At 37.0% G+C, this 23,154-nt stretch overlaps 1 protein-coding gene across 2 annotated transcripts in view; it reads left to right on the top strand.

The window, feature by feature from the left end:
• Positions 1-23,154, top strand: part of MAP3K20 (mitogen-activated protein kinase kinase kinase 20) — a 201,059-nt gene that overhangs the window by 122,856 nt on the left and 55,049 nt on the right. For both annotated transcript variants that reach the window (XM_032755347.2, XM_032755348.2), the window contains exons 6-10: positions 514-542; positions 659-796; positions 7,647-7,733; positions 13,389-13,463; positions 19,010-19,116. In XM_032755347.2, coding sequence (XP_032611238.1) covers positions 514-542; positions 659-796; positions 7,647-7,733; positions 13,389-13,463; positions 19,010-19,116 — 436 coding nt within the window. The remainder of the gene's footprint in view (positions 1-513; positions 543-658; positions 797-7,646; positions 7,734-13,388; positions 13,464-19,009; positions 19,117-23,154) is intronic.

Here is a 23,154-nt window from a genome sequence, read left to right as displayed (position 1 = left end):
GCAGACTTGCTTACAGTCCTGTTCCACAGCATTGTACATGGCCTTACCCACAGTAGCCTCAGCAAATATTTATTAAATGAATGAATTTATGAACAAGTGAATGAATATTCTCTCCACCTTTAACAAAAATCACTCAGTTGGTTGGAAACCCTATATATAATATGAAGTAGTAAAGCTAATGACTACCTCAGTATCACATTGGCAGTACACAGGCAGAACCCAGGTAAAAATTCGGTTCTCCTAACTACTACTAATATGTGCCTTTCTTACTGGATAGTACTGCATTTGGATAAAACAAGTGTCTCAGAAGCCTTTTTAATCAGTACCTAATGGAATTAAGTTTTTGTTTTAATGTCAGCCCCCTTTTGCAAAATCCTCAATGCTGTAAATACATTGATTTCACCTTTCATAATCCCATATTGAAGCCAGAAATAGAAGTTTATGGTTTTTTCAGTAGAAGACAGCTCAAACAAATTAGATGATTGTCGTAATTTATCCTTTTTTCTTTTTTAGTTGTTATAGCTGCTGATGGAGTATTGAAGGTAGGACTATTTCTTTTACTTAAAAAAATTGTTAATTTCAGATGTAGATTTTTGTAACTGATAATTCCTTAATTAGCCAATAAGTAGAAAGTTGATGCTGATTCCTGTTTTCTTAGATCTGTGACTTTGGTGCCTCTCGGTTCCATAACCATACAACACACATGTCCTTGGTTGGAACTTTCCCATGGATGGCTCCAGAAGTTATCCAAAGTCTCCCTGTGTCAGAAACTTGTGACACATATTCCTATGGTGTGGTGAGTTCATTTCTCATTTCTTGTTTACTAAAAGAAATACAAAAAGCAAACACTCTAAAGAAGAGAGATACAGTTTAACATGGTTTTATTTTTATTTGAGACCGTACTGCTGGTGGAATGCCTGAAGCAGCACCATTGGACAACGCTTCCTAGTTGCCAAAATGTTTAATCATTTTCAATCATTGGAGTTATTTTGTCCTGTGTTGAGAAGAAACCAACACCACTTCCAAGAAACAAATTAAATGGAATCTGAGATAGTGTTGGGCTCCACTTTGCCTGTGAGAATGATTTTTTGCAGGGTGGTAATGTGACTGTGGACTATCTCTGTAATTTCAATGGAAATGTGGATCATTTGGAACAGGACTTCATTGTAATGGATTGCTTAAACAGTATAAAATCACCAATAGATCTGGCGAGCGAGTTAATTACCAGGAAACTTTTGAGTCTCAACTATTAAACTGATTCATCGGTTTCTAAAAGTCCAAAAGAAAATGTACTTAGCACTTACCAGATGACCTTGTCCATGTCTGCTGCCAGTCTTAGAGTAGCAGTGACTATCTGAAGCGCGACTCTAAGGCATTACATAAGAATCACAGCAGAGCCACATAGAGAGTAGACTAATGAGGGGGTGGAGTGCTCAAGGAAGAGACCACAGGAATGAATCAGTTAAGGAGTAGAAGCTCCTGGAGGAGGAATTTGGAGATGGGCCATTTCCTGAGGAATAGGTTATACCTGTATTATCAGAGAGAAGGAAGTGGAATGAGAGAGTTCTTTGCTGGAGGAAGGAATTCATTTGTTGCCTTTTGATGAGGATAAACTTTTCCCTAAAATGTTACGTATTCTTTAAAAAGTCCAAAACAGTTTTAGAATTCCCTATCTTTACATCTCATACTGCCCTGCTATTTATACTATTATACTGCCCTGCTGTTTATACTATTACTTCCTAAAAGGGCATTTTCATAGTAATGGGTAAAGAAGCAGCTTGTTTTAGGTCCAAATCAGTATGTCTCTTCGTCCTGAACCTCTGTGTTTTCTTACTGCAGGTGGTAGCGAATGACACAGGAGGAGATTCACGTTGTCAGATCTTTTTTTTTTTTTTTCTTGATTCGGTCTCTAGGTATTTAATGCCGGCTTCACAGGTTTTGGACTTGTTTCAGTGACTAGCTCTTTGTAAATCATAACACATCCTATGTATACTAAATTAATAAAGATTAATTTTGTTAGCTATTGAAAAAATCATTTCAAGAATGAAATATATGTTTTTGGCCGAAGGCTAGAATTTTAAAGGTCAGAAGGCAACAGTAACATCAGGCTTAATACCTGATATCCAAAAAAAAAAAAAAAAATCAATACCTGATACCCCTTGATTCTGGTTTCTAAGAATGAAGACTATAAGCTATTACAGACAGTGATCAAATATTTCTCATTGAAAAAACAAAACATAAGTTTCAGAGTAGACTAGCTTATAAAACTGGTCTCCTATGTCAAATGTTACTACATTCTAACCATCATACATTCATCTGTGGGATATTCTGAAAATGGTCTATTTGTAGCAATTTAAGACTCTGTAAGATTGTTTTCTCTTGTGAAAGTGCATTCCTTCATTTATAACCAAATGTTTATTTACTGAGTCACACACCACCTGAGAGTAATTTAAATTTTTCTTAGCCTGCTTGTTGGGAATGGCATCTCGTTTTGTCCTGTAGAAATAGGAACAAGCAAACTTTTTCTAGAAAGGACCAGATAATATATATTTTTGGCTTTGAGGGCCACTTACAGTCTCTGTTGCATAGTCTTCATAGATGCTATAGTTGGCTTTTTGTTTCTTACAACCCATCAAACATGAAAAAGCCACTCTGAATTCTGCAGCAGGCCATCGTTGCAGGCACCTCCGTGGAACAAGAGGGCTTGGGAAGATGAGCAGTGTGGTTTAGGAACGTGGCTTGTTTGTCAGTGTTTCAGCTGACTGTTGAGAGTGGCTCACCAGGAGCCCACCGCTCCCACTCCTTTCATGTGCATGTGTATATAAATGTATATAAACATGTTTGTTGGTGTTAGGTATATATGTATGTTGGTTATAGTTATTGTAGATGGTTAAAGCTTTTAAATTGTTTGGCACATTTATATGAACTAGAAGACTTTTGAGGTTCATTTTTGCACTTATGAGTCCACACACATACAGTGCTTTTACTTTTAAAATTCTCCCCAAGTCTTTGAATTTCCTTATCTCAAAAAATTTTGACCTTAAGACACAACTATACATAGAGTGAACTTTTAGTCTCAATATTATTTCATATATGAAAACAAACTTTATGCTGCCTTCTTTCAAAACCTTACAGTTGCCAGGGCTTTGGTGTGAAATGCCCCCCTCTGCTTTTCCTGAGATGAAGTACAATCTTAGTACCAGTAGCCAAGCACAAATTCCTTTTCACACATAAACTATAAAAGATGTTAAGAGGTGACTTCTGTTTGCAGAGCTTAGGATTTTTTTCCTGTATCATTTTAAAATCTCTTCATACATTCCACATTGACCCCATTTCTTAAACATAGTTTGAGTCAACCTTTCTGGAGCTGCACGTTTTCAGTGTTTTTTATTAAAAATCTTTTCACTTAAGAAACTATGCACCACATTTCAGCAGAAGGGCTTGAACACGTCTCTTTGTGGATTAGCTTTTCTTTATACTTGTGTGCTGACCCTACCTTTGCTTGGTTTGGTTTGGTTTTGGAGGGATTTAACAAACGCTTAACAAACCATCCTATCGAGTAACTTCACTTACTGAAACAAACTCGACCACCAGCCACTGAGCATTTCCAGTGTTGCTCTGTATTTACACACTGGATGTTGCTCTGCAGAACCTGTCCGCCCCATCATGTGATGTGGAATATCAATTCTGCATTCATGCTAGAGGCTTCCCTTACCTGGTGGAAATAGAAATGCCATTTCAGTGAGTCTGTTTTAAAACAGCTTCTGCTGTGTGACTATCTTGAAGACAGAGGTTTGCTTGGAATGCTGGTTTGCCTCTCAGAATGTTGTGTCAGAATTCCATTCAGAAAAGTGTACAGATGCTAATTATACACAAGAACTCTGGACTGTATATGTTGGTGCAAAAGTAATTGAAGTTTCGCCATTTAAAAGTAATGGCAAAAACTGCAATTACTTTTGCACCAACCTAATATTTAATTCTGACGTCTTCTCATTCTGTTTGTTCTAAATAAACACCATTAGTGAAAGAAAAAATACAAAGTGTGCTTTCCAGCGACTTTTTATTTAAACAATCACAGATTTTTTTTTTTAATGAAGAAAGCATTATGTATTCAAAATAGATGTTATAGAAAAGAGCAGGTGAGGATAGTTGTTAAGGTTGGGACCATGTTAGTTTTAGAAGTCTGTGGTCCATAAACTTGGAAAATGATACCTATTTTAATTCAAAATGTGGTTATTTTGAATTTTTTATGTCTTTTCAAAAATAGGTGAGTGGCCAAGACTCCTTTGTCAGTAGGAGCATTTATTTGCATTAAATATCCTATTGTTCATTGGGAGTCTGTTCTGTTCACTGAAACCCCCTCTACACACAGCAGTCACATACAGATGAATAAGACCATTAAAAAAAAGTTGTTTTTGAAATCCACCCAAAAAACTGCAATATATTTTTGCTTTTTGTTTTTCTAATTTTTTAGACTGCTGTAACAATTTAGCCCCTACTACTCCCAAAACTACCAGCCCTCCCCAGGTTGATAAACCTTTGTTGCTTCTTAACAAATGGCAAGACTCACTAACCTTGCACTGCCTTAAAATAAATGTGCTGTGAATGCCATAAGTGGATTTTATGATCCTTGCTCTTAAGCTGGTTTCCCTCCATTTTATAAGAAATGAGATTTTTCTTCCCTCTTATGAGAATTTCTCTTGGAGGACTGAACCTGGAAGAGTGTTTGTTATCCACAAAAAAAGAAAAGCAAAAATCACTGAAAGAATAAGCCTTCTGAGAACACGAGGCCTAGCCTCTCTTTAAAAAAAAAAAAAAAAAAGCTATTCTAATGACAATGCAGAAAGAATTACCTTCTTAGAAGCTTCTCAGCCAAAACCAGCCTTGAAAACAGAGTGGCTTAAGAGATAGCATGGCTGCCTGGCTTGTCTGTGAGCACTGTTCCAGAACAAGCTGGGCTCAGGTAATGGCTTTCTATTGTTTGGAAAAGAAAGGGCAGAAAAAGTACGTAGTCTTTTCCAAGTTTCTATTCTGTAAACTGAAAATAGAAATTTTCCTTGTGAGCACAGTTTAAATGTGAGGACGTCTCAATATAAAATTAAATGAATCGGAAAATATTTTTAAGGTGAAAGATCACAATAATATTTGGCCTGAATCCTCATAACTGGTATTTTTAGGCATCATTTAATATATTTTTAGACCTCCAAGTGACTTCCTCAATAAAGTTACTTTTGTATGCCAAATGTCATTTTTGTTTAGTGTAAAAAAAAAAAAGCTGATGTCGTATCTTATACCACCTGCTTTTTGTTACATTCCCGAATCCAGGGAATTAATAAAAGGAAATCATCATGAGATGTGCTGATACTGGAATTAAACTAAAGACCTCATTTGGGCTTCAGGACATAGCAGCTAATGACGCCACCTCAGACACTTTTACATCCATCAAGTAACTCCCTCAGCTGTAGTTAAGCTCTTCAGAGACACAGAGGGAGTCAAATGAAACTGGCTTATTTTTTTCTCTATTTTTCACAGTTAGAGCTCTCAGAGAAATATAACTTAAATTTTATTACATTTTGGACATTTTCCAGCAGAATATTTTGGAATCAAGAATGACGTAAATGTTTTTCTGGTGTTGTCCCCCCAAACTCTTGGATGTGCAATTTACTTCACAAAATTCAGTCTGTGCATGTGTGCACACGTGTACATGCATGTATCATACCTGCAGGCCAAACTCAGAAGAGGCACTGCTCATCTGTGCGTTTGGGGGTCTGGAGCGTTTGATTTATTGGAGGCTAACTCCCTGTTCCCATTCTCCTTAGGAATGCCACATCCATTAATTTACTTGCCCTTCATATCCTTTCCCCTCCCCAGCCCTAGCCCCCTGTGGAGTGGTAATTGCAGCCAACTGAGGGGCTCCATTTCCTGCTCAGCCCTCTTGCTGCCCAGCCTCCCTCCCTGTGTAGGTCAGGGTGATTGCATACCTGTTCTGTCAACCTTCCTTTACGTGTGGTGTTCACTAGAATTGTCCCCTTGTGGGATGCCCCTTACCTTTTCCTAATCACTTGTGTGACTCAAATAGAATTATTCAGTAGCTCCTCTAAAGGAGTACCTTACACACTTGATTAAAAGCCCAAAGAGGCCTTCAGTGAATTTCTTTTCTCCTGCTTGAGCCGCATCTGCCAATTTCCCTGATTTTCCTGCTAATTATCTTCGTATTAGCCAGAATTCATTTACTATGTTATGGTTGAAATGAGACTGAGCACTGGCTGAGGAAATAGTGGATATGGAGTGAAAGGTTTCTATGATTTGCTTGACTAGAGTATGTGTGCTCCATCTACGTTCCTATTAGAAAAGAGCTTTTGTTTTTAAAACAAGGGAAATCTGAGTCGAAGCCACTGGTTCTCTTCCTGCTTCTCCCAGGGCGCCATACCTAAGACAGGGCCTGTCGCATTCTCTCTAGTACTGTCACTTTCCCTTCACTCACATTAAAAGGAGTCAAGAGCCTGACCTTCGGGGTGAGCCAGCAGGTTCATAGTCTGGCTCTGTCACTGGATAATTGAGTGTCTTTGGGCAAGTTTTTTTTTAACTTTTTAAATAGTTACCTCACCTATAAAATAAGGGTAATATGTATCCAGTAGGATTGCTATTAATCATGGTAATATATGAAAAGGGCATCTGGAATATAATAGGTACTCAATAAGTGGTAGTGGTTTTTATTATTAGGACTATTACTGATAAAACTAGAATTGTTTTTGCACTTTACAGAGTATTGGTAGACTCACATTTTTGAACTCCATTTGTATAAATAGGGAAAAATAACATAGTGTACAAATCTCCATTACTCAGTGTTTCAAGAGAACCCAAAATCAGCAGTATTCCTAGCATCAATTTGCTTTCTTTGGGCATTCCACTCAGATTTAATAATCATACTGATATCAAGAACTGCACAAAGATGAACACACATATAAGCTCACATTCACATAGTCAGCTTATATGTATAGAAAGTGTTTATTACATCTTAGAGTATGGTATAATAGATTATATTGTAGGTAGATGAAAATAGATCCCTTAGACCGACTCATTTTGAGGGAGATTTCTCCAAAATCTAAAATGTAACATGTAAAATCTAAATATTACAATTTTGCAAGTATCTACCATTGTGGGGTAGGTACGTTAGCCAGTGATTTGGATTTGGGGCTCGAGTTATTTCTGATGAGACCATTATTGAACCTTTAAAAATATTGTTGAATTCCCAGTTATTATTTCCTACACAAATGTGTCAGAACTTGAAGGCAGAAAGAGTTTTAACTAACAAAATACAAAATCTAATTTGTGAGAACATAAAAATTCTGATAATTTATGAGATGACATTAAATCAGTCAGGCCCATTGGTTTCATAAAATTTTAAGTCTGGCTCTAGATGTCCTAATTTCTAAACCAGGTTTTTTCTTTATAAAAAAGAACCTAAAAAGTATTTAATATATGGAAGTTGTGTGCATGAGCATAATTGTTTTGCCCAAGTTTCTACAGATGGGGTTGGTTGTGTCTGGTAATTAGATACAATTACATGTTAGATAAAGTTTCAGTAATATGTACCAAAAAATATAAAGTACGAGAATAAAAATTCCATTTTCTTTTTGTTCCAGGTTCTCTGGGAGATGCTAACAAGGGAGGTCCCCTTTAAAGGTTTGGAAGGATTACAAGTAGCTTGGCTTGTAGTGGAAAAAAACGAGGTAAGACTACGTTTCTCCATTCAGGTACATAGATCAGAAAACAGTATTGGGGTTTTGCAAAAGACTTTTTCATCTTCTTCAAATTGAAAGTAAGTTCACGCTTATGGAAAGATTAGCAGTAGGAGCTAACACAAAGGGTCAAAGTGATGTTATTCCTCATGAATGGACCCTTTACATCTAATTGTTGCAGCTTCACGTCGTGATGCTGTAGATCAAAAATTGTACAAGTACTGTACTAGTTTCTCAGTCTCAATTGTAAAACCTAGGGGTTTGTTCTTAGTGATGAAAGAAGCCATTGCGTCCAAGGTAGGGGAACAGTTTAACTCCATCTCCTGCGTTTAGGACATCTTTTTTACTGGCCGGGAGTTGATATATCTGTAAGAGACCTTCAGCTACTTCAACTTACCTCTCCCAGCAGGAGTCACTATAGTACAAGAAACTGTCGCTTAGATGAGAATTTCAAAAATAAAAGAAGAAAAAATAGTTTCAAAAAAGGGAAAAATTACAGTTTTGCCACCTACGTTGAACACTACATTGAAGATGAGCTCCTCACTGGAATTGGCGAGGCAGTGGCATAACTGTTCGCTTCTTCATGCAGAGCCTTTCCATTTCAAAAGAACTTCAGTGGCGTAAACACCGTTTGTGCTGTGTCCCCAGCCTCGCTTCTCTTCTTCCCACAAATTGAGGCTTTCAGTTAGTTGGACCTATGAGCCTACATCAGAGAACATGGTACATTCATATCAAAGAGAGCAACTACATTTTGAAAGGTTTAAAATTGTGACTGAAACGCACAGCCATGGAAATTCTCAGCATAAGGATGAAGCATCCAATATCAAGGTATTATGAGAACTTAGATCATGTAATGGAAGCAAGCAGTTGTCTTTGCAATGCAAAACTACTTTATTTCACAGAACTTCTTCATTTCCAAATCTTATGTGTGCTCTCCACAAAGGGTAAGACTGCAACCTTAGAATAAAATAATTTGCAAAAAGGTGAATATATAAAAATGTTCCCTTTTTAATGCTCTAAAAGAATTACATTGATCTGCTTCCCAGGTGAATGCAGGAACAAACTAGATTAATCAAAAAGCTGCTATTGACTAGGAGAAACCAAGTTTCCATCTTTTAGATCACATAATCCAGAGTTACCATATAATTTTTCCTCCTGATTCATTGGGAGTGGATGAAATGTTGATGATAGCTGAAACTGATGGGAAAGAGCTGCCAGTTTAAGAAATGAAAAGGAGTTATATGCAAGAATGTGCCTTACTCATTGTTTCACAGGAGGTTTTCTGTTTTAATTAAAAGTGCTAGTAATTCCTCATGTGCTATTAAATAAGATCTTACACACAGGATAACTGATATTGTGATATGAGGACACACTTGTTTCTGTTCTATTTCTTTTGCCAGTAAGATGATTAGAGATCTGGTTCTGGGTTTACAAATGAAAGCAAAGAAAATTACTGACCTTGTGTAGACTCTGGAACCAAAACATTCAGTGTAATCTTTTCCCTCTGCACTATTCCAAGATAAACTAGGAGAAAGGTTATTTTTTTGTTTTGTTTTATTTTTGTTTTTTTAGCTAACTGGACCCTCCAAGTATAAGACAGAATAATTAATATTTTTAAATAATAATTTATCTAAAGGGTGGCAGAATAGATATAAATTTAAAGTACTTTTTAAAACATTGGGGTATCCGTGAAGGATTTTTAAAGCTGAAGAAAAAAATGAGTTTAGAAGCTGCCTGGATAGTTGACTTGAGGATTGGAATCACCCATGAATAACCTTCAGAACCTCTTCAACATTATACACGCAGAAGCAATCTTTTTTCTCCCCAGAGATCCCAGAAAGTAGAGTTTGCTATTTTATTCATGATATGTTCTGATGATCAGCTAATAACTGATGAAGACTACTCAAATACTTCCCATACTGTATTCATTAAATATAATAATAAGTTGAAAAAAGCCTACATGGTGAAATACACTTTCTCAGCTTTCTAATGAACTTCAGTAAAATTAGGTATTACAAGGATATTTATCTGCTATTCTCATTCTGTACAATATTTGTCAAAAATATGGAAATTAAGTTTCAATATAATTTTCAATATCATCATTTAAGAAGGTATCTTCATTTCACCTCACAAATGGAGGTATCCATTTCCAAAATAAATTCTGTTGACATAGCATTAAGATAATTCACACAGGTTTATTTCATTTCATAACAAAATTGAGGCTTTGACTGAAATATAATTTACAAAATCCCTTCAACTTCTAATTCTTTTACTATATTTTTACTATTGAATATTTTGGGTTATGGGTTGAAAAAAGAAAGTCGTATTTTTAACAGGCCTCATTTAAATAAAGAATGACATGTTCAAGTGTTCGGGAAGACATTTTAAATGTTATCTAGTCATCTATAATATCTATATCCAAATATTAGAGTTGTCTTTTAACTTTTTATTTTGAAATAATTATAGATTCACAGGAGTTTGCAAAAATATTACAAAGAATCAAAAAATTAGCTGGGTGTGGTTGTACATACCTGTAGTCCCATCTACTGGGGAGACTGAGGTAGGAGGATCCCTTGAGTCCGGGAGGTCAAGGCTGCCACCATTATCACACCACTACACTCCAGCCTGGGTGACAGAGTGACACCCTGACTCAAAAAAGCTTTTTTATTTTTAGTTGAAATGGGGTTTCACCATATTGGCCAGGCTGGTCTTGAACTCCTGACCTCAAGTGATCCACCTGCCTCGGCCTCCCAAAGTGCTGGGATTACAGGCATGAGCCACTGTGCCCAGCCAAAAAAGTTTTTTAAATTAACAAAAACTAAAGAAATTTGTGTACTCTTCACCCAGCTTCCCTCACTGGTGAAATCTTACATGGCTGTAGTATACTGTCAAGACCAGGGAATTGAGATTGGCGCCATTACTCTTACCCAGACAATAGACCTTATTCATTTTCACCATTTAAGATTACTTTTTGCATCTATAGAAAAATCAATACTTTCTAAAAATTATATCTGAAGATCTTTGCTTCTAATCCCTTAATAATAAAATAAGATGTTTAAGCAATCATATTTCTAATATTAAATCCTATTAAAACTAGATTCATAAAGCACTGCTAAACTTTACAAAGTAAACAATGAACCTTTATAGAAGGCATGAAATTAAGAGGGCATTACTCATAAATTTTTTAAATGGAACAGATATATATATTTGCTTTTGTCATTTCCATGGAACTCAATCAGTGATCATTCAGAATGTTCTGGTAGCACAATTTCTATTTTTATAAATACTTAAATTCTTACTTACCATGTTTGTTCTAAATAACAAAACTATTTGACTAACAGAAATCTTCATAAGACTTAATCCACTGTTCTTGACTATACTTTAGAAAAAGATAAAAATTTGACTTAAAAAAAATTTTACATCTTATGTAGAAAATGGTGCAAAAATGAATATGGTCTTTAAAAAATGTCATGCCTAATTTAGTGATTGGGAAATATTTTAATTTGAAACTTTTACTTAAAAATATTTAAGTTTTAAGTAGTGTTGCAAACCTGGTGCTAAGATCTGGTTATTTCAGAATGTTTTCATGTATTAGGAATGCCCACAGTTATGTAATCAGGACTTAAATACTTTGAATTCTATTTTAAAGTACTTTTTAACGCACCAAAATAATCCATTGCATAAAGTGTCTGAGTACAGATTTAACTGATATTTGGCCATGTCAGATTATTTAAAATAATTGTGTCTCCTTGTGTAATGACTTTGATGTGGTATCTAAACACTTTTTCAGTAAGAAAAGATCACAGAAATGATCATCCTCCATATTCAGCCAGCTCACATTCAGTTCTCAGGAAAATGTTGAGACAAAGTTGTATTGAAAAATGTTACCCTTGACAAAAACTCATTATTTTTAGTTACAGAGTACATTCAAGTGCATAATTGGAATTATAGTCTACTTTTATTAATTCCCAGCCCCCAACCATTTTATATTTAAAAAAGTAAACACCTGAATTTTTTTTTAACCTTCATCAAAAGGTCTGCAGTTTACAGTAAAATAATAGTACAGTTTAATACATCTTGTCCTATTCTGTGAAATCACAAGACTAGAGGTTTAAAAGTGCTTCACACGGCCTTTAGTTTGGAGAGAGTTGTTTTGTTTTTCAACTTTGCTTTGTTTTGATTTTAGGATTATCTGTAATTCAAAATACAAGTTGTCAGTTTTCTTGTCAAGGCAACTATGTTTCTAGTTTCTCATAGCCTCCCCCAAATCCAGCTACGTTCAGTTTTAAGTTTTTTATTTGCAAAACTTCTTTGGCAAACAAAACTGTGGAATAAGTCTTAATACTTCTTAGTACAGCAGTTCTCAACTCTATCACACCCAATGCTCAGTTTATAACAACTATGTTAACAACCCCTTACACTCCCTTGAGGTGAAATTCAAAGGTAACACAACTACCTACACACATTATATTGTAAGTTAACGTAATGCTCTAACTGTAATATAGAAGAGAAATAAATGAAAGATGTTTCTTAGTGTACAAATGCTCAAACATGACCACACCAGAGATGATGGAACAGTTTTAGGGGATAAATAGAACTCAACAGCTACAAATGCACCCGGATGGAGTTGGGTTGTATTAACGACTCCAGTACTGGGAGTAGCACTTGTTATGTCAGAAATCATGATAAAGTTATGAATCATGCAAGAATCAATAAGCCTTTGATTTATTTGGAAGATGCATTCTGCAAAGTTCAGTGTATCTTAAAACTGTTCAAAAGAATACTTTGTGTTTATTTCTAAGTTAGTTAGATTCTAGGCCCAGAAAATTATAAACTTCATTGTTTGCTTGTTTTACTTACATGAATATAAATGGAGCATTTGAAATTTTGTGGGACACAGGGGAGTTCTTGGTTATGCAGGATTGTATGGGATATTGAATTGTCTAGCATTCCTGACCTGTTATACTTAAAAGTCGATTGCAACCCACCAGTCTCTAAAACAAACACAAAGGCTTCTGTGGAATAGAGGCACCACGAGTTCTATGAGAAGCACCACTGTAGGATGTTAGAATAGGACCATCCTCACATTATAATTTTTGTTGTATCGGGTCCTTAAAGTATATGGGTTTGACCAAAACAAAGCCATAATCAGTCATATGTTCAGAATGTCTTATTTACCACTGAGAAATGCACAGTTTAAATTATCTCTGTGATCTGTGCTCAGATGTTTTCAGAGTTGTATACCTACTGCCAAAGCTAAACTGGTTTCTAGTTACCTGGCCTATTTACATATACCGTAAGTTGCCTATAAAAGTACAGTGACATATGGTTTTATATTTAAGTTCCGACTTGCCCCCTTCTACTGTAGTTCTGTTTAGATATTTTGTTTTGTTGCATTAGTTGTACTGAACCTGACTTCTCCGTTCACTACAGTTCCCTTTCAAGAAAAAGTATGAGTCTTTAGAGATTACAAATCTAAACATAAATTGTCACTTGTCACATGTTAATCAATGGAAGCTTTAAATTTCATGCCTTGATTATGTTCTTAAATTAACTCTATTATGACCCTTCAGATATGGTGTTTGCTGACATTAATGAATAAATCCCTGTGATTTATTTTGTTTTGTTTCCCTCTCTCTATTGTAGAGATTAACCATTCCAAGCAGTTGCCCCAGAAGTTTTGCTGAACTGTTACATCAGTGTTGGGAAGCTGATGCCAAGGTATACATATGTATTTTTGTTATTGTTTAGAATTCTGAAATTTCTCATTTGGCTTTCAGTTTTTAAAAGTTAGGGTAACAAAATTCATTACAAAGCAAAGCTGGATTGATGTTCCCATGAGCCCCAGATTGACTGTTTGTTAAGGTTTTCTGTTGACATCTGCTTAATCTTGATCTCTAGAGACTCATTATTAACTCATTCTCATAGCACGCTTTGACATTCTGGATTCAGTACAAATAATTTATTTTTTTTTTAATTTTTAGTAATAACTATTGCACCTATATGCTATTGAGATGGCTAAGACACAGTACTTATAATATGCCAGGCACTGTTCCAAACACTTTATGTATGTTAACTCATTTATTCCTCAGAATATCTCTATGAAATAGATGCCTCAATTATCCTCATTGAACAGATGAAGAACCAAGACATACAGAGGTTACATCATGAGCTCAAGGCCACACAGCTAGTAGGTAGTAGGGCTGGACATGAACTAGGTCTGGCACAGTCCCTGCTCTTAACCACTGCACTCTTTTGCTTTTCTAGCCAAAGAGCAGACAAAAGTAGCACTTCTAGAGCATCTTGATATGTACTGCCTGTCCAGCTTCAGTGATGTTTTTGAGCTCCACAATAGAGTTAGAGAAATTCCAAAGCTTAGGCTTTCATGTGGTTATCACATTTGAGCATGAATGGCCCATATCCTTTCCCTGCAAAGATTATTTTAAAAGACTCTCGCATATATATGGAAATATTTACAGATGAAATGATAGGCTAGTCTTGGATTTGCTTCAAAACAAAGTGAAGGGAAATAGATGATGGTATAGATTAAACAGGATTGGCCATGATAATTTTTGAAGCTGAGTGATAATATATAGAGGTTCATTATATTGTTATCTCTACTTTTGTATATTTTGGAATTTTCCATAATGAGTTAAAAAATAAATATTCTTACAGATTAAAGATTAGAATAAGAGAGCAGTTACACTCAAGAAAGGAACAAAAATTTTATAGTTTAAATTTGTCCAGTTTTTTGTGGAAATAGAGGTATTAAAACTGATCTTTTAAACAGACACTAAAAAGAAAGACTAAAGAATCAAATTTCTTACTGAATGTAAACCCTGTTCCAATCTGACCCCCAAGAAGAATGGCCATAAAATATACTCTGTTCTTCTACAATATGTTTCTTTAGTGGGAATAACTCAGAAGCAGTTGGTGAGAATGGAGACTGGGGACTATGTTAGTATAACACAGAATTCATGTTGATGGTTCCTGATGTTTCCCAACACATTGTTCCGCACTGAGCACAAAGTGTAATAATGCAGCCAACAAGGCAGCAAGGGACCAGTGCTATGAAGCCTATTCACTCCACGTGCTCCTTCTTGGCTTGGCTTAGCTTAACTTGGAAGAATTTGTTGCTGGTTCTCCCAGCAACAAACTGTGCTGTGTACATGTTGCAAAATCTTTGCTTTCACTCCTGTTCTTCAGACTTCCCTTACTCTTTTTTTTAAGTAGAGTCCTAGATATTCCTAGTATTATTTTTACTAAAGAATCACCTTTTTAAACTGTTAGTATTTTATTTAGGATTGTTGTTCTTTTTATTAGTATTTGATAACACAGTTGCATGGTTTTTGAATGGTCTGCCTTACTCCTGTTTAGGCCCTATAATTTTTAGTACATGATTTTGTAGAATGGGGATTTTTAAGCATTAAGAGAAATGCCTACACTTTGCAACTAATTCAGTAGAAACTATAAGCAGGTATTTTCAAGCTTGCTTTAAAACATTTATTTTATACTGTTAAAATGGTATCATACTACCCCTTCCCTACCCTTCTTACTAGTTATATGTCCATTGTGACGTAGAAGTCATTTTGGACATATGTTTCTCTCTGATACATAAATAGAAATTTTGTCTGAAATTATTTGCATTGAATTTGATTATTGCAACTAGATCTCTATAATTGTGATCATATTTCAGTATGCAAAGCAAATTTTGAGTTTCTTAATTGAGCACTCAGTACCACATTAATTAAAATTCTAAGAACGTACATTTATGGTATATCCACCTTACACAACAAGAACATTAGGCCCAGTGTTGAAGCTGTGCAGCTGGCATGTCTTTAACATGTAGTAAGCTAACCCTTCTTTAGGACCAAAGAAATCTTGCATTCCAGCCACATGAAGTATAAAGGAAGTTTAAGATTGATTTTTATTTTCTAAATTCATGACATTTTATTCTGATTAAACAGTGACATGTCCCCTGTATATGATTTGGTTATATACCTGGCCACGACCCACATTTCCAACTCTCTCACTGCTGATCTCCTCTAGACACACCTTACATACTTTCATTCCCAAACAAGTTCTCTTCCTTCTTTCTCCTCTGAATACTTCATCATCAAGTCTTCCTTCATTATTCTATTTATCCCACCCCAGGCTTAGCACTTTTCCTAAACCACAGTCTGGGCCTTACCTGGTGCAGCTGTATTTTTAAAGAAATATTTTCTTCCTAGATGGACTGCAAGGTTTCTAAGGGTGTAGAGGTAATTGTTACATGTATTTGCCTATTGCACATTACATCAGTTTGGAAAGTGGATGCCCAATTTGTTGTTGCCTGAAGTAGCCAGACCACAGTAAATTTCCTGAGAGGTACATCCATTTTCTGGCTAGAAATACGTAGCAGTTCAACCAGAAGTTAGTGCCAGTCCTATGCACATATGTAGAGCAATAGTTAAAGTACTTTTTTTTTAAGTCCTTAAATTTTTAGAGTATTAACATCTAGATTAAAATATTCAGCCCACCTATAGAACTGCTGTTCTTTTGCAATGAGGGTCGGGGGCGGGGTGGTGATGTATGCAAGAGAAAGCTGATATTAGGTAAATGTCAAGTCCTTCTAGTGGCTTACAATAGGTGCTCAAAATATTTTATTGAAGAGAAGGAGAAAAAAAGAAAAGGTGGGTATTGGATTCAGGTCCTAAAATGACATTTCTAAACAGGGAAAAAAATAAGTTGGCCTGGTGCAGTGGCTCACGTCTGTAATCCCTAGCACTTTGGGAGGCCAAGGCAGGCAGACTGCCTGAGCTCAGGAGTTGGACACCAGCCAGGCAAGTCAGTGAAACCCCATCTGTACTAAAATACAAAAAATTAGCTGGGCATGGTGGTGCATTCCTGTAGTCCCAGCTACTTGGGAGGCTGGCTGAGGCAGGATAATCGCTTGAACCCGGGAGGCGGAGGTTGCACTGAGCCGAGATTGCACCACTGCACTCCTGCCTGGGTGACGGAGCAAGACTCTGTCTCCAAAAATAATAATAATAGTAAGTTGAAGTCATAAGTTCAATAGGAAGTAGTATCTTACCCTTATGTGATAAAAGATGTTGAAGAGTTTACGAACAGAGTCCTTGTGTTCTGTAACTTGCTTCCTGTGTGATGCTGGGCACTTCCTACTCTTCTGAGACTTGTGGTCCATATCTATAAAATGAAGATAACAAATAGAGAAATAATGTATGTAGATGCTTCACAAATGGTCCCAGTTTTTATTTTAATTTTTTTTTGAATAAGCAGAGCCTACGTAATGCCTAAAAGGAACCTAATCCGCTTCAGAGGAATTTATATAAGATCCTAGACCAAGTGTTGTATTCTGTAACCAGAATACTCATAGAATATTATTACCACAAAAATCTATATTGTTATCACCTCTTAAATGTTCACTTTGATAACTTCTATCCAAGAGTAGGTTCTGACTATAAAATTAAATTTTTTCTAGGGATGCTGGTCATCCAATTACAGAAGAGTTTCACCTTATTTTAAGAATGATTAAATGTAGGGAAATTATTCTTTAAAAATTCATTAGCTCCTCCTGCTGCTTTTCCTTGCAAAATGAAAATCCTTTATTATATAATTAGTTATTTTGCAAATGATTAAAACATTTTTCAGGCCAGGCACAGTGGCTCATGCCTGTAATCCCATCACTTTAGGAGGCTGAGGCAGGAAGATCACTTGGGCCAAGGAGTTTGAGACCAGCTTGGGCAAGATGGCGAGGCCCCTCTGTATAAAAAACTAAAAAATTAGCTGGCCATGGCGGCAAACACCTTTAGTCCCCACTACTTGGGAGGCTGAGGCAGGAAGATTGGTTGAGCCCAGGTGGTCGAGGCTGCAGTGAGCTATGATCACGCCACTGCATTCCAGCCTGGGCAATAGAGCAAGACTCTGTCTTAAAAAAAAAATCATTTTAAAACCCAATACATGCTGGGAGAAATTAAGAGGAGGACAAAGTTAAAGAAGATAAATAGAACATTTTTCAAGCTTCCTACTTAGGGCATTTTCCTCTTTGCTTATTAGAAGGCTTAATATATATCAGTAACATTTATCTATGTATGCCCTCTTCAAGGAAAGACACAGGCACACACATGCACACAAGTGCCCTTGAAGGAGAATAATAATGGCAGAACTCAATATATATCCTAGGTTTTTATATTTCTGAGACATGGAAAAATTGCTTTTCTTAGTAATGTAGGAAGCACTTAAATCCTGAGAGCAAGCCACCTCAACATTGTTTCTTCTTGTTTTTGTGCTCTTAAATTAAAATGCATGTTTTAATTGCTGCAACTATAATTTGTTCAGTAATGGTGTAATTACGAGGCATGATGAAGAGAGAATGTGCATCATCCTTTTTATTATCTTTCTCTTTTTGTTTTAACCTTTTGTCTCAACCTTGGCTACAGTCTAAAGAGATAGACTAGAATAGTTACTGCTAGCTCAAGAAACACACTTAACCACTGCTCATTTCTAGTGAACAGTACCTTATAGTGTCTTAGCACTAAAGCCAATTATAACAGAAAGTAAATATTGAGAACAGTGAAGTTATGATGGCTTTACAATTGGGGCTTTCTTTTTTTTACTTTACTTTTAGGTTCAGGGGCACATGGCCAGGTTTGTTATATAGGTAAATTGTGTGTCATGGAGGTTTGGAGTACAGATTATTTCCTCACCCAGGTAATCAGCATAGTACCTGAATTTTTTTTGACAAACCAATTTGGGAAATTTTATTAGTTCCAATAGATTGATAGGTAGATTTCCCCCCAACGTTTATCATAAAAATGTTCAAACATAAAAGTGGAAAGAATTTTACAGTGAACACTAACATCCCACCAAATACAGTCTGCCATTAACTTTTTACCAGCTTTATCACGGAGATTTTTAAAGGACTTCACTGTTTCCTTTTAGGAGTTCTTAATCATAACTAAAAGAGAGAATTAGTGTTCTCTCTTCCTGGAGAAAAACATGAATTATCCCAACCTTAGGCCACATGATAGAAAAACAGCATCTGAATCTCTCCTTGTGAAGAGTTCACTGAAAATAAAGAATACAGTTCCCTAAACCTGAGTGATCTGATGACTGTAAAATAACTACATCAGGACATTGTATCATGTTTTATTTTGTTATGGTGGGTTGAGTTTATTACTATGCTTGTAATAAACTTATTTACGTTTTCTCTTAAATATCTCCTTTCTTAAGTCCCAACGAATGATTACTTATTTTCTCTTCTTCAGAAACGGCCATCATTCAAGCAAATCATTTCAATCCTGGAGTCCATGTCAAATGACACGAGCCTTCCTGACAAGTGTAACTCATTCCTACACAACAAGGCGGAGTGGAGGTGGGTAGCCCCGACAGCAGGCCACAGTGTCTGGCTTTCAAAGACCATCACTCGTCTCAATGAAGAAGTGAACCAGAGATCTGAATGACAGTCCTGATTTCTGAGCATAGCTTAGGGAAAAAGAAAAAGTTTTTTTATGATTTTGGAAATCTTATAAGTCCTGCATTTCATAAGTAAGCAAGAAATAGTGTTTCTCCAAGCTTGTTACCTTGTGTAAGTAGTTGAAAAGAATATTGAGGCCGGTCACGGTGGCTCATGCCTGTAATCCCAGCTCTTTGACGGGCCAAGGCGGGCAGATCACCTGAGGTCAGGAGTTTGAGACCAACCTGACCAACATGGAGAAACCCTGTCTCTACTAAAAATACAAAAAATTAGCCAGGTGTGGTGGCACATGCCCGTAATCCCAGCTACTCAGGGGGCTGTGGCAGGAGAATCACTTGAACCTGGAGGCAGAGGTTGCAGTGAGCCGAGATCATGCCATTGCACTCCAGCCTGAGCAACAAGAGTGAAACTCCGTCTCAAAAAAAAATTGAAATCATGTCTTCTGAGACAAAAGATGGTTACCAGACATTTCTCTGTGTTTACTCTTTGTTAGGAAGCTTTGTCCTCTGTTCTGTAAGAAACAAGAATACTGTTTACCTTGAAATTCGCAGAGCACTGTGTCTGCTAGTGAAGGGGGATAGGGAGACATCAAAAATACTCTTAAAAGAAAACTTGATGTCATAAATCCTATTAAAGCTTGTTAAATAAATTTAGTAATGAGAAAATTGTATTGCATGATTGGAAGAGTAAACCCAGGATGAAACATTTGAGCCAGGTCACATGATGCATGAATATAAATAGCATGTTTGGAAGCTGACATTATTCCCACCCTGACTCAGCAGAGATTTAGGTAACTTCATCTCTGCTCCTGATAGCCGTGGGCAGTAATGTGACACCTTACGCCATCTGCTGATGCCAAATGAATACTGCATGCACTTTGAAAATTACTGCGTTGTTTACTCCTGTTACTACATACTTCTTTGGGCTTTCTGTTTGTTGTTTTACAATAACCTTATTTATTTTTATTCCTTCGAAATATCTATCTAGGGCCAGTGAGGTAAATGAATTTTTATTTAGGGATATAAAAATTGTACAGTGAGCTCAAGTCTAGGTATAAGGGACTTTTTTCTGGGCTGAGATAATTAACAAAACATGTAAGTAATATTTGTTTTTTGCAGTAAGAGATCAGTATACATGTCATCAGATCATTCTTCTTTAAAATCCATATATAAGTTCCCATTACTCTTAAGACAAAGACCAGAATACTCGGCACGGTGGCTCACGCCTGTAATCCCAGCACTTCGGGAGGCCAAGGCGGGTGGATTACTTGAGCCCAGGAGTTCAAGCCCAGCCTGGGTGACACAGCAAGAATCATATACCTAAGAAGATTCACCAGACCCTCATTACTGTGGCCTCACCAGTGTCAGCTTAAGAAGATCATTCTCCCCTTAATTTCTGGCTTTCAGTCCCTCCTCAGATGCTTATTTCTCCCCCATTCAGGATCTTTACAGGCAGTTTCCTACGGAGTCTTGCTCTGTCACCCAGGCTGGAGTGCAGTGGCGCAATCTCGGCTCACTGCAAGCTCCTCCTCTCGGGTTCACGCCATTCTCCTGCCTCAGCCTCTCCGAGTAGCTGGGACTACAGGCGCCCGCCACCACGCCCAGCTAATTTTTTGTATTTTTTAGTAGAGACAGGGTTTCACCATGGTCTCGATCTCCTGACCTCGTGATCCGCCCGCCTCAGCCTCCCAAAGTGCTGGGATTACAAGCGTGAGCCACCGCACCTGGCTAGTTTCCTCTCTTTGAAGCTTATCCCGTTTCAGGTGTGTGCCACGCCTGCGGTCACACCCCACCTTAACTCCTGTTCATCATTTAAATAGCAGTTGAATAACACGTCTGCAGGGAAACGCTTCCTGACCCCAGGCCAGATCAGGTTCCACTTTATGTGCTCTGAGAGCACCTCCTTCATAGGCTTTACTGCTATTGGAATTAAGAAGTAATTCGGGCCAGGCACAGTGGCTCATGCCTGTAATCCCAGCACTTTGGGAGGCCGAGGCGGGTGGATCACGAGGTCAGGAGATCGAGACCATACTGGCTAACACTGTGAAACCCCATCTCTACTAAAAATACAAAAAATTAGCCAGGCATGGTGGCGGGTGCCTGTAGTCCCAGCTACTCGGGAGGCTGAGGCAGGAGAATGGCGTGAACCTGGGAGCCGGAGGTTGCAGTGAGCTGAGATCGCGCCACTGCACTCCAGCCTGGGCGACACAGCGAGACTCCATCTCAAAAAAAAGAAGTAATTCGGCAGTTAGTTGTTTAATGTGTGTCTCACAGGCTGAAATGTAAGAGAGGCAGACAATCACGTTTGTTCATCACTCACGGCATCAAAATGTGCCTTGAACACAGCATTTGCTCTGTAAATATTTGGGAAAGCAAGAGAGAAAATTACCATGGTGGTAATAATATAAAAAGAGATTGTGATATTATACAAGAGAATATAAATATGTATGTTTGCCATGACAAAAGTACTTCTTATATTCATTCATTCATTATCCATTCATTGAACTTCTGCTGGTGTGAGAACAACTGTTGCCATTCTGGTACTGGGCTGTAGCGATGAGCACAAGAGTCCCAGGGCATGTGGAGCTCTCCAGCCCAAGTGTCCAATGTTAAACTATTAAATATATTCAAAACTATCACATTTCTATTTTGACAAGTATTATGACAGAGAAATATACTAGATGTCTGAGAGCATATAGCCATGAAATCTGATCTAGTCCAAGGACATAGTAAAAGGATTTTGGAGAAAATGCTATTTGATCTATTACCGAAGGGATTAGTAAGATTTTAATACCAAGATAGGGAGTCTTTTAAAGTATGTCAACAAGGCCAGGTGTGGTGGCTCACACCTGTAATCCCAACACTTTGGGAGGCCAAGGTGAAAGATTGCTTGAGCCCAGAAGTTCGAGACTAGCCTGGGCAACACAGACCTCATCTCTACTCACAATTTAAAAATTAGCTGGGCATTGTGACTCTAACCTGTGGTCCCAGCTACTTGGGAGGCTGAGGTGGGAGGATCACTTGAGCTGGGGAGGTCAAAGCTGCATTGAGCCGAGATCAGGCCACGACACTCCAGCCTGGGCTACAGAGTGAGATCCTATTCAAAAAAAAAAAAAAGAAAAAAATGAGAAGGCTGTGCAAAAATGTAGAGACACTTATTCAGCAAAGCATCATTGAAAAGGGTAAACCAGAAATGGTATAAAGTGCAATAAACAGAGAATTAAAATAAATTTAAAATGATGATATCTCCATACACAGAATAATATGGTCATTCCTAAAATCACAGATCTGATAAATGATTTCAAAGTAGAACCTACAGTCTAGTTTGTTTAGAATGATTCTATTTTTTATAAAATAAATATATATTGTTGTGTATATGTACACAGAGAAAAGTATCAAAAAGTCAGTGTTATCACTGGGTAATGGGATTATAGAGAGTTTTTTTTATTTGTATATCTTTATTCCCTACTTCTTCCACATTAAACATGGACTAGTTGCATGATAAATTCAATTTTTAAAATGCTTGAAGATGAAAGTGAGGGAAATAAAATTGATGATTGAGAACGGGGGAAAAAGGAGGTACAAGACAGTGAAGTATCTTAGTAAAAGGCATACAGTTGCCTAAGGGGCCTCCTCATCTTTCAGGAACTGTTAATCCTGTTCTGAGAGCTGGAGAGAGAATATATATATCTTGACCTGAACCAGTAAACCAGTTTGAGCAGCAGCAGAGCTGTTTTCACTGGAGCAGGCAACTGGTTAAAAACAGGACTATAATAGTAATTTTAATAATAATAAACACAGTTGTCACTTATTAGGTTCTTACCAGATGCTTGTACTTCATTTAGATTTTCTTTTTTAATCCCCATAGCAACCCTAAATTATATCACAGATGCAAAGGTAAATTGAGTAACTTGCTCAAAATCATACAGTACTGAGA

This window comes from Hylobates moloch, unplaced genomic scaffold (genome assembly GCF_009828535.3).
Source record: "Hylobates moloch isolate HMO894 unplaced genomic scaffold, HMol_V3 SCAFFOLD_1, whole genome shotgun sequence".
Classification (NCBI taxonomy): Eukaryota; Metazoa; Chordata; class Mammalia; order Primates; family Hylobatidae; genus Hylobates; species Hylobates moloch.
Note: the sequence above shows the minus strand (reverse complement) of the source record. Positions and strands in the feature narration are given on the sequence as shown.